Source organism: Camarhynchus parvulus, chromosome 2 (assembly GCF_901933205.1).
Source record: "Camarhynchus parvulus chromosome 2, STF_HiC, whole genome shotgun sequence".
NCBI classification, from domain to species: domain Eukaryota; kingdom Metazoa; phylum Chordata; class Aves; order Passeriformes; family Thraupidae; genus Camarhynchus; species Camarhynchus parvulus.
The window spans coordinates 85,286,299-85,298,777 of record NC_044572.1 but is presented as its reverse complement, the minus strand read 5'-3'; the positions used below and the strand labels follow the sequence as shown (position 1 = coordinate 85,298,777).

The 12,479-nt window shown below is 37.8% G+C and overlaps 1 protein-coding gene across 8 annotated transcripts in view; it reads right to left on the bottom strand.

Annotated features, from left to right (window-relative positions):
- The window catches only part of FHOD3 (formin homology 2 domain containing 3), a 374,923-nt gene that overhangs the window by 182,431 nt on the left and 180,013 nt on the right, over positions 1-12,479 (bottom strand). For 6 of the 8 annotated variants that reach the window (XM_030944141.1, XM_030944134.1, XM_030944138.1 and 3 more), the window contains exon 5: positions 6,275-6,380. In XM_030944141.1, the coding sequence (XP_030800001.1) occupies positions 6,275-6,380 (106 nt within the window). Of the gene's footprint in view, positions 1-6,274; positions 6,381-7,335; positions 7,354-10,224; positions 10,249-12,479 lie in introns of those variants that run through there. The other 2 variants (XM_030944140.1, XM_030944139.1) reach the window with 2 other exon arrangements.

The window sequence follows — 12,479 nt, the reverse complement described above, 5'->3', positions numbered from 1 at the left end:
TTTATCAGGCTGAGGGAGTAAAGTTCAAGAGCACTGGAAACATTCATGTCCTTATAAATAACGAGAGGTCTTTTTGATAAAAACAGCCAGCCAATTCCTGGAAGTAGATCATCCCCGTGTTACAGAGAGAGCACACTTACAAACCCCAAGCATTCCTAGTAGCAGTTGGCTCAATGCAGAAATGCCACCAGCTTGCTGATAACTTCATGCCTGACTTTCAGAATGAAAGGGTTATCAGCAACAGCTTCCACTGCCTGCTTGCAAAACCTCATCCTCACCTTCAACTTCCTCTAGCTCCTTGACATCTTCGGGCACACATGGTGTCCTGGTGACAGACAGCAACCAGATGGTCTTTTACCATCCAGCACTGACTCGTTTCAGGAATTTAATCTGATTTCCCAGAATATGCAGCACAGCCCTTGGTTCCAAACTTGGCATGCAGGTGGGATTGCATGCCTCTGGCTTTATAAATAGGCATAACTGTTGGTGGCTTTGGTACATGTCAGTGTTTGAGCTGTTTGCCTGTTAGTTTGGAAAGCCTGACTCCCTTCATGGGCATCCATCTGTGGTTCTGACTGACTGGTGGCTCCTGTGCATGTCTAACCACCCTGTCAAAGAGCTCAGCATCTCCTAATTCCAACAGCAAAGTCACTTTCTGCTTTACAACCTAGTAGCTCTTACAGTAATTTCTTTCCATTTTTTATTGTTGTCAGCTGCACTGTACTGTATAATTAAAAGCACATGCAAAATACAGATTTAGAATCACCTTGCTGCAGTAGGGAGCTGAGGTTACTAAAAGGGCAACTACCCAGATACAGCTACACTCTTTCTCTCTTCATCCATCCTTTGCAAAGGTTGTCTCCCATTTACCAGGTAGACAGGTGAGGAATCAAAATATTGCCCCATTCTTATGCCTCACTGGGGGATTGGAAAGTTTCAGGCTCCTCAGTTCTCATTGCTCTACCTTGGGAAGTCACTGCTTGTCTTGGAAACTTCTCCATCACTGGCAGTTCACATCTGTGCAAATTGCAACTATCAGGAAAACTGAAGGAAACTGTTTTAATGGATCTCTAATAATTTAAGCACGTAACAAAGATCAAAATGTGCCTTGAAGTTATGTTTCACATGTGATTTTAGTGTTTTAAGACACTCAGTTCTTTTTTATTTACATTTTAGGACTCATATAGAACTTTTCTGGTAAAAGTCCCTCATAAAATTACTTAGAAGCCCCCAAAAGACTTGCAAAACACAGAAAAAAAAAAAAAAAAAGAGCATTATTATATACTTATTCTATCTGCATGAAGATAAAAGCATTCTTGTACAAATGCATTTCCAAAACAAACTACATTTACTATTTATAAGGAAAAAGTTGTAGGGCATAATAATAATAAAGGTGCTGTTCTATCAGACTGAAGATGCTGTTGACTTTGTGCATGAATTTATCAACCTTTAATCCTCTTAAATGGTATGTCACTCTCCCTCAGAGCATGTCAAATCCCTTACCCAGGACCATTACCAATATCTTCTGTGCTTGCACCAATATCTGTAGAAACACACAGGACTTCAGCACTTTATCAGAAGTGCAGAGAGTCTGTGACAGGAAAATGGTCTACTGCAACCTAGTGTTCAGCCCAGATTATTGAATTAAGTCTAAATTACTGAAGTTTTGACTATACTGTCCTTGGAGATACTTAAAGGATGTGCAGACCTGGTGCTTAAGGCCATGGTTTCATGGTGAATTTGGCAGTGTTAGGTTAATGGTTGAACTCAGTGATATTGAGGGCCTTTTTCAACCTAAATATTTTAGGATTCTAATTATCTTTAATTTTAGATTACAGTAATGGTTTAGGGATTTACGGGAGAGTGGTTAACTTAAAGCACAAATATTACCTCAAATAATCACTCCTAGACTCCTCCAAGCACTTGCTTTTCTTTATTTCTTCTTTTTAAAAAAACCCTACACTAGAAATTCAAAACCACCAAACAAAATTGAAACCATCTCTCATCCAGACTTGACACTCAAATTCTTATTCTCAATATAAGCACACAGCTCTCACTAAATCAGAGAGCTGCATCCAAAAGCTGAATTTGATTCAAGCATAGTCTAGTATGAGCACTGTATGACTAGTCTGCTATGACTGCTGTCCTATTTTTTTCCTCAGCCTTAGCTCCTCAGACCTTGCAGCAAGGTCAAGGCCTTTGCCTGCTCAGACTGAACACTTGGCTTGTGCTTTCAGACCACAAGAACAATATCTAGCTTTCATCTAATTATGGACACCTCTAAATACTGATCTGAATCCATAAGCAGCCAAATATGGACCCAAGTACACGACTAGACTCTACAAACGAGGCTGGATGACCTTTTGACAACCTTCTCATTTGATCTGAGGGACAGACAGCACAGGACCCCACCAGGCAGAACTCACATCACAGGGCCAGCAAAGCCATCCCTGAACCTCATAGCTTACTTATTCAGTATATCTTTAAAACAATTAAGCCTTGGTGTACACAAGCTGCTTTTTTTTCCCCTCACTTTCCCAACACCACTGGCTAAATTATCAGAAAACATGAAGCTACCATGGCATTTCATGTGTTGCTTTCTCATTCTGTGTAAGGAACAGATGATCTCAAAATTATATCCAAAGAATCTTCAAAATTACAATTAGGTTTACATTAATTGTCATCAGTTATGGATATTTTCATTACCTTTAACCCATTCCTATCTGGTTTTGAATATTTAGGTAACATCCAGCATACTGCAATCTTGTAACTGGGAAAGAAAATTTTAACTTCAATGTTATCCAGTCATCCTTGTGGATCCTTGTGGAAAAAAAGGAAGAGGGAAGAAAGAACAAAAGGAAAACAAGCTTGTTTCCATGGTGGGGGGGGAGCGGGGCAGGGGGAAGTCCCTCAAAACACAGTTTCTTTAGATGGCCATAATAATTAATAGGAAGATTGGAAAATAAATTTCGTTTTAAGAACCATTAAATAAGGAGGATCAAAAGCTGTTTTCTAAGCCAGTCTTTTTTAAAAAGCAACCCTCCAGAGAAGCCTGGCTAATGTTGGCTTCCAGTCTATAGGTTACGTGCTGACAGAAGGGAATACTTTGGGAAAGATACAGTCAAAAAGCCCTAGTTCAGGGACCTGAGCAGAAATAAACAGTTCTTCCTTAGCACTCAACAGCAAACTGTCTGGATTTCTCAACATTGTATGTAAAAGCCACACTTACCTTCTCTTCACTTACCCACTAAAGTAACTAAAATTTTCATGACTCATATTTAATCATTTTTGGCAGCTCAGTCTGACTTGAACCAAGTCAAAACCCCTAAGCAGAAATTCACAACCAGGAAACATTAGAGTGAAGCAATGCAGCCTTTTGGAAAAAGGAAAATAATATCCTCAAGAAACAACTTGTACCTGGAACTCACTGAAGCACCTACAGCCCTTAAGCACATGTGTATTTCCAGCCTATTTTCCCTCCAAGGTACAAAGCTATTTCTTGATGAGTGCAGGCAAACAAGTTGATATGAAACACTGGGAAATTGCTCAGTAAAGATGACGGACAGTCTCATGTAGGTAAGTCCTCAAAGCAAAGGAGGCAATGCCATGCCTAAGGCTGCCACTTACTGTCACAGGCCCTGTGAACTGACTTAGAATTGCCACAGGAAAAGAGTGAATGATACCAAAGGTGCTGGAGAAATGCCAGAATATGGAACTTATGAGAAATCCCATCTATTTATTATTTAGGTTAAATGCAATGAAAATAAGTAGAATATTCCACTCCAAAATTATCTGCAGACCAAGGACACCACAGTAGGAAGGCACAAAATATCTAAAAAACTACTACTTTTTCCTTCTCAAATCTCCACTACTTGACACTAATCTTAGAGCTTACAGGACCCATCTCTGTGCTAACTGTGATGGACTTTCAGTAAAATTTATTCACCTATTTACCAGTACTCCAAGTTTAGTAAAATGCACTGCAATAGGTACACACAACTGCCACAAAAAAAACCTCCAAAAAACCACAAAAACAAAAACAAACAAACAAACAAAAAACCAAAAAAAAACCCCAAAAAACAACAAAACAACCTAACCAATCACTATGATCTTCCAGAAATAATATACCAATATACGAGAAACACTCTAACATGATGTATTTAATGCTCCTTTTCAGCACCCTCCTCAATGTATCCAGATAAGATTGTTTGGCTACACTGTAATTCGAAATCTATCTTTATCTCATTGTACACACAGACCTATTCAGAAAGTACATGCTGCCTCCTGGAACTGCAAACCACCTGACATAATTTTGGAGTTGTAACAACCTTTGAAATTCCTGAAAGACCATCAAGACCAAACTGAAATGAAGCCACATCACACAGAAAAAAATTGTATTATTGTAAAGGATGCTAGGATACACTACGCAGAGAGACTCTTCAGCTTCACACAGCAGCAATGTAGAGAAAAAAATACCTGATTTCAGAAGTTACCAATCCCTAAAAACATCTTCCTAAAATAATGTTTTTACCTTTAATACATACTTCTACATAGTTAGCTTTTGTTATTGTTAATGTTGTTTTGTTACATTCATTTTGAACAAGCTGTAATCACTCTTTAATAACAATGCAACAAGGTGAATTTGCAGTAGCATTTGTATGATGCCATGGATATTGACACTAAGTCTCTGTTTTATAATTAATTGAATTCACGTGAAAATTTCTAATTTTAGATCATGGAAATCAGGCTCTTGAAAGCCACCACAAGAAACAGACCATTAGATCTCCTTGAATGCTGGATGCATTAGGGTATGGGAAGGGAAGGAGAATGGGAAGGCTCCTAGACTAAGGGCCAGAATGTCCCATACAGCACTTTTATTTTGCTTCCAGTCTGAATTTTCCGAGACCATCTATGGCCAGTTTTCTCACAGAAACTTCTAACTGCACATGTTTCTGTGTCCTTGTCTTCTATTCAAGTACTTTTATGTGACTGCACAGCTACTGACATGGAAAATAATTCCTGTAGTACTAGTCTGTTTCTTTTACACCTCCAAACCTGGTCTTATCTTCAACGTCTTTGCATGAAGCTCCACTTACTATTCGAATCCTTGCTTTCCATAATTCAGCATTTCTGGTTCATACAAAATCCTTCTACTTATTTTTGTTGGTTTTTAGGGGATTTTTTGCCCCTCAATGTGTAGTTTGGGTTTTAGCAGTTAAATACATCAAAGTGACATTTTTAAATACAGTTATATACGTCAGTCTAAGAAAACTCAAATGAGCAATCTACCACAACTGTGTATAATCAGCCTCCATTTACTATGAGATCATCCAGCAGCAAAAATCCCTTGGAGTGACTGTTCTCCCCTCAAATACTGAAGAAACTCTCCAAACTTACAGCCCAGGTTCCTTGGCTAGATGAAAAACACATGCATCCATTTGGCCCACAACAGAGGAAATCAGCTTTCTAATCACACAGCACACCTTTTCCAAATCCCTCTCCAAACCCCACCTTTGCCAGTTACCTCTTAAGCGCAAAGAAGAGAACATTAACCTCTCATTACCTGTTTAACTCCAAAATGCCAGATAGTTTAAAATTGTTTCCAGCCAACTGACCCCTTAAGGTATGACTTTCTCCTAGTCTATTCCATAAATACTGCATGATATCCAAGAGATACCAATGATGCTGCATTCTGGGAAATGAAATAAGAAAAGAAATAAGAAAATAAGAAAATACATCTCCCAACAGGGTGATAGAGCAGTCTAGGTGCTGCCCATCTCTGTTTCCCTAGTGCTTTTCAACTGTCTAAGCAGCATGGAGAAAACCCTCCATGCTGCCTGGGAGGTCAACAGCCATTCATCACTGCAAGGAAGGAGAGAAACACAGCTCACAGAACTCCTCCTGTTTGGAACAGTCCAACATGTTCACAGTAGCTCCTTTGTAAAAGATGACCACTCCACACTCTACTTTGTTCTGTGCCCTCTGACACAGTTATCCAGTAAAGGCTTTAGAATGTCTTTTCTTTCCTAGAATTAGAGATTTGCAGCAAAATCTACAAGAAAAGGTGAAAAATGGGGAGAATATTACAATTCCAAATATTCTAGTTCATTCTTCTCAGTGGTGAGTATTAATCTTCCCTTAGCTTTCTTGCATAATGTGAAAGAATCGGGGCCAAACTTAGAAGCAAGTTCAAAGATACTTTACATAGCAAGTTGCTGCAGACCTGTGAGAGCTTCCAAGCAATAAAAACAACTTTTGGATGCATTTCCTTTACCTCTCAGGATGTAGTTCTGATAATTCTGGTCAGCTTCTGCTCCCACTTTGATTAAGCAAGTCAGACCTTCAGCAACAACAAACTCATGAACCAAGTCCTTGTCATCCTGTAACAGGAGAAAGAAAAGCTGAATTAGATTTTTGAAAGACAAAGAAACAGATTATTTCATAATGTAAAAAACAAATGCATGCCTGCAACACTGATTTTATGTTTCACATGTTGTAAGCAAGTTGGTATGAAAGTTGTTATACAGAGGACCAAAAGCAAAACTTTAAGTTTTAAAATCAGAATGAAATACATCAGTGCAAAGCAAGAAAAAATGTGCTTTAACCTTTCAGTCAACTACAGAAAATTAAAATCTGCAAAATATGACTTTTCCCTTTTTTCATTGAAGGCTTCCAGACATTCTCCACGATATTAAATCTCTCATCATACCACATAAACAAATATAAAAGCCCTAAAGTGTCAGGATCAACAAGAGAACAGCATCTCTATTCCTTAGCATAATTCCAGTTTCAGTATTTTAGCTGTGTGCAGCAAAACTTTAAAACTGGTTTCATTGCAATGCAATATTATATTTATTACCTTACCATAATATTAATTAATTATATTTAGAATGGGAAAGTAAAGTGTTAAAGATAAGAGTATTAGTAGACAATATGCCTACACTGTGATGGAAAACAGCAAATACAAAATTTCACAGGAATTTATGCTGGCTAAAGTGCTCACTATTTTTTCATCATCATGTCTTTCCTCAGGGTAGCAGAATGATCCCATAACCCAGTGACACCAGGCAGTGGAGGGGTTTCCTGAGCCTTACATGCAAAACTACTGTGCCAAGGTACTACAGAGCACCACATCTAAAGCTTGTCTGTTCTTACAGAAGGCTCATGCAGACAAGTAAGAAGCTACTAAGAGCTGGATTAAACAGCCCTCAATGAATTAGCCATGCAAATTAGGCAAAAGACCAATTAAAGGTATTAATGGGAAAGAATTACTCTGCAGACAATCCCAGTTGCCAACTGCCTTCTTTTAAATAATCTTAATTTATGCTTTCATACATAACAGTGTAACAGACAAATTCCAGCTTTCCAATAATGCAGCTCCACGAACCCGAACTGTACAGAAAATTTGCTGAGAGTGATTTTTGAATTCATGGCAAACACTTAGCAAACTGCCAAGAGAAATCAAATAATCAAGCCCTTTTTAGTGAGACATTTCATTTACTGCAAGTTTCTTTCAGCTGGATAGTTTATTTACTATGAATTTCCTTCTTTCATCAGAGATAATTTACATAATTCCTACAGTCTGACCAAAGGGGATGTTAATAACTGGGAGGCGATCTACCAGTTTGTGAGAAGTTTAGAAATTACGAGAAAAAAAAATCCATTTCATGTTTTAGCTTGTCAAATTTGTAAAAACAATTTGAAAAATCTTATACAGTCATGTACAGATTCACAAATTTATCGCATGATAAAGGTGATTTATCCTTTAAATAAAGTATAAAAGTATACAAAGTGGAAGCATGCAATCATAACCCACATCTTGGTGAAAGGACATTGTAAAAGCCCAAAACACATAAGATAAAATTCACCCCTGCATATGCACTCTTGAGCTAAAAATTCTCATTTCTTAGTCTCAATGTTTTATCTTTTAGGAGTGCTATTTTTTCCCCCAGTATCTAGATAGAAGCCTTAATAGTGTTTAATAGAACACTTAATAGTGTTTTGGAAAGCTAAGAAGTTTACAAACTCATATGTCAGACCAAGGCACTACAGATGCAAGCCCACAATTTTATGAAGACAAATTTCCTCTATTCATTTTCACCACCAGGTGAGTGCTCCCTCCCAGGTATCCCTTTGTTAAACAGTGTTTTTAACTCAAAACACCTGAATAAGTTCTTCTTCTTTAAGAATTTTGAATCCAGTTTCTCTTAAAACTCAAGAGAGGAAACATATCTATGCAATCACCCAATCTTAATGCAAAGTATATTAAGGTTTCAGGTAAACTAAGGCTATGTGTTATGGTAACAAATTGTCTAATTTAAGAGAAACAATATATATATGTTTCTCTTAAATAGATATATAGATATATATATAACATATCTAATTATTGAGTGAACTAATCACAATTTTTTTCTGGATGGTAATGTTATCCTAGTTCAAAAACATTTCCTTTTTCTTAACATGTCTTTTCTTGATACTTGAGCATATATTTTCATTTTGCATCAAGTATGTTTGCATAGTCCTTGAATTGAGGAAAAAAGGAATCTATTCTGGATTGACACATAGTGAAATAAAGAACATTGGAAAAACAGGAAAAAGTAGGAATAACTGTGGTCTGTGGCAGAATCTGAATTTTATTAATAGATTTAAAATGCCTGTTTGGGAAAAAAAAAGACATTTGGATAAAAAAAAAAAGTCCATATAGCAGAGAAGTTAACATTAGTTCAGTCTTAGAGTCTTCCAGATTGAACCCTAAAAATAAAATAAATGTTTTAATAGCATTTAGCAATTAACAGTTGCTGACTTTCAGTGAAAGATCAACACTGAAACACCCACTGTAACTTAAGGATGTTTTCCCATAATCTTAAATAGTGAGTACATATTAGTTAATCACCTGGGGAAAAATTAGAAATTAGCATTTGACTGTCAAAATAAATCAAGGGTTTATGTTGATGGTATTTATTTGTCTAGTTAGTTATTTAATTATCTATTTTTTATTATGGCCCTCTTCACAGCAAATTTTGAGGTCTGTCTTCTGGAACTTTTTCAAAGCAACCAAGTCATAGAGTCACCCTAAATTGATAGGAGATACATTGCAGGGGAACAGCAGAGGAAATAGAGGGGATGAGGAACTCCAACCAGACTACTTTTGGAAAGCACTGAATAAACAAATCAAACCTGAATTTAAAAAAAGGCTTTTAAGATACTTCTCCTTTCCCAAATAAAAGGGAAAAAAAAGGTGTAATGAAGTAGAGTACAAACACATCATGCCTAAGACATAAATCTCAACTCAGTACATTATCTATCCCATCATGTATATACGATGAGAGGAAAGAAGCAAACATCTGGAATGTGCAGTGAAAGATGAAAGGCCTGCAAGCACATGCGTTCTACATTGAAAGGAGAATGTTTACATCAATTTTGGTCTAGGATAATCTTTTCAGACCCATTAAATCACTGACTTGCCAAGTTAGGTGACCTCAAGAGTAAAGGCTACTCTCTAGCAGTGGTTAAGAGGTTCAGGTTACCAGGAAGAGAGCATTCATTGTTCAGAATATATGGCATGAGCGTGACAATGATACCTACAAGTACATGCCACACGTGTGTGATAGCAGCTAGAAGGAGGCAGGGAAATGTTGCCATTTGCTATGGAAATGGACTCCTCTGCTAATATTGCAAAGATTTATGAGCCCTTAATCAGCAGGCATTAAGGCACTGATGAGAAAAGCAGCAAAACAGGCAAAGCTGTCTAAGCTTACAGCTAAGCTCCTGCAACCGTAAAGATTGTGCAGCGACACAAAGGCTGGCTACTTAAAAGTCTTTATGAAAAGGTATCATTGGCATCATCAAAATATCATAAATATATTTTACTCATTTATTCACTGACTTATATCATGTCTCTTCCTTTTTTAGGCTTCTCAAAGAAGATATGTATGTCTGTGCAATAGAAGTCTATTTTCATCCAATGTGTAACAGAAAAGACACTAAGTATACTCAAAGTGGTGACTTTAGAACTTGCTTATGTGGTTGACAAAATGCACAAACTATACTTTTTCACCTCCATAACTCAGCCTAGCGACTAAAAAGTCCTCACAAACCCTGTGATCAAGCAGTCTGTACCATGGGCTCCTGTGCAACTGGCAGAAGTAGAGGGAGACATTGTCTTCCTTCCCACACATTTGTACCATTTGATATATTTTATAATGAAGTTTTGCAGGGTCTTACCTGAAGATGCAGACTGAAGATGTTTTTCTAAGGAATGGCCTTTTGCAAGAACATGTTTTATCTGGTGTGCAGCTTCCATGTGCAAAGATAAATTGTTTATGTACTGTTTAAGATAAATTTTTCTTAAGCCTGCTATTTCTGTGGGCCATACGGTTGAAAGTTTGTACCCAAAGCATCATTATTTTTATGCCACAAGAAAGTTGCTTCATTTCCTAATAAGAATTGAGGTTTTGGAACATAGTTTCTCAAGGGGATTTTTTTTTTAATCTAACAAGCACCGTTAAAAGCCTCATTCCAAGTATTTGGGGAAACTGGATTAGTAAGGAATATTCACACTTGGATATGCACATATGTATTTCTTTCTTACGTGGCTAACAGCTGTGCAGAATACTGTCTTTCCAAGGAATCACAAAACAAAACAAGTTGCTTGTCTATAAGATTTTCACCAAGAAGAATCTAACTTTTATGTTTTGAGCTTCCCCCCTTCCTTTAATAAGCTAACCCATTGTTTCTGTGTGCTTAAGCATTCCCATATTTAATTCTATCTTGTACAATTCTCTCCTGTTTTTGTTACAGAATTAAAGACTGTACATTTTATAATGTTCATTTCTTTAAAGAAGGAAAACCAAGAGTTTCCCATGGTTTCCAGGTTTCCCAGCCTGTGCTCTCCACATGACACATTATTGAGAGAGCCAGCAATCACATTCCATACTGACCAAACTTTCCAAAATGCAGAAGTTGCTGCAATTCAGCCTAAAAGTGAGAGCAGCACAGGCAGACAGACTACCAGCCAGAGACAGGAGAATCTCCTCTCTAAGCTTTGCCTGTGGGTTTACAAGAGGGGATTGCATTCAAACCAGCTCCAGTGGCTGATGCATTTCGCTGTCTGCTAGAGGAAGAGCTTCCTTCTCTGCTCTGTCACTCTGCAACATCCCTATTAAGAGAGATTTAAACTCTGATTATCAGGTCAGCTCTGGTTTTGTCTGTAGACCAAAACTTGTAGCTTCACAAAGATATACTGCATTCACATTCCAAAAATGTGATAATTCACCTAGGCAAAAGGTAAGGTGAATACTGCCAATTCACTGGGCACCATGCATAGGAGAAGAAATATATATCGGCTTAAAGAGGAGGAGCAACCTCCTCTGCTGCCTGAAATCTTTTGGGACAAGATGCTGGCAGCATATCAATACAGAATCCTATGAGCAGAAAGGGCGCAGCTCATTCAGATAATACCTGGCCTGGCTCCTGAAGTAAACATTCTTACTTTTCAAGAGGGAGAGCTAGTGAAATTTTGATTCATTGCTATGTTCATCTATGAAACAGTATCATGGCAGAGTACACTGTCCCTAGTCCACGTTATTATGTCAGAACAAGGTCTCCTTGGAAAGCTCTCTTCCTCTGATTCCCCTGCCAAGAGTTCGCACTGCACAGATCTGAAACAGAAACCCCAAATGATTAAGCTCAATGTGAAAAAAATAAAATAACAAGGAAAACTACATTGATCAGTAAAATGCCAGTGCATTTTAGCCCTCTGAAAAACATAAAAGATGACTGCACTCTTTAGAAGTTAAAGCACATTTTTTCAAACAGCCCCCACCTCCCCCCCCTTTTTTATTTTTAATCTCCTGCAAAGTCAAGATAGGATCACAAAGTTCAGCTGGTTTTAGGAGGATTAAGGTTTAGGGATTAAGCTTCATTCATTTGGGGATGTAAATTAGCGGCAGAGGGACAGCAGCTGACTGGTGAGGAAAGGGAGGAAGGAGGAGGCAGGTCAAAGAGCAAACCATGCACGACTGCAGGCTTTCGCTGGCATAAATCTCAAATGACAATGTATCTGGCACTCCACAACAAGAAAGTAAAATAAAGGAATATTGCCCAATATACTTCAAAATCTTTCTCTGTTACTGAGTCCATAAAGGCAGAATTATAAAATCCAGATTTCTATTAGCAACAGCATCACCAAGGAGTAGGTACTTGTTCTGCCCTTCCTATACTTACTAGTACAAGGAGAATAGAAACAGATTTTTTTTCCTAAGCATTCCTCTGGATCAGGAAGACTTTCACATTAAAAAAAAAAAATAAAAATCCCCCCCCCAAAAAAACCCAAACCAGCCCCATACTTTGCTCCTAATTTGACTGCCCTGGGCAGCAGTAGCCATGTGGTAGCACAGATCAGAACACACTTCCATGTCCTGAGAGCCTTCATATCCACAGGCTCCTTGTACAATCTCAAAGGCTCATACGATTCCCCA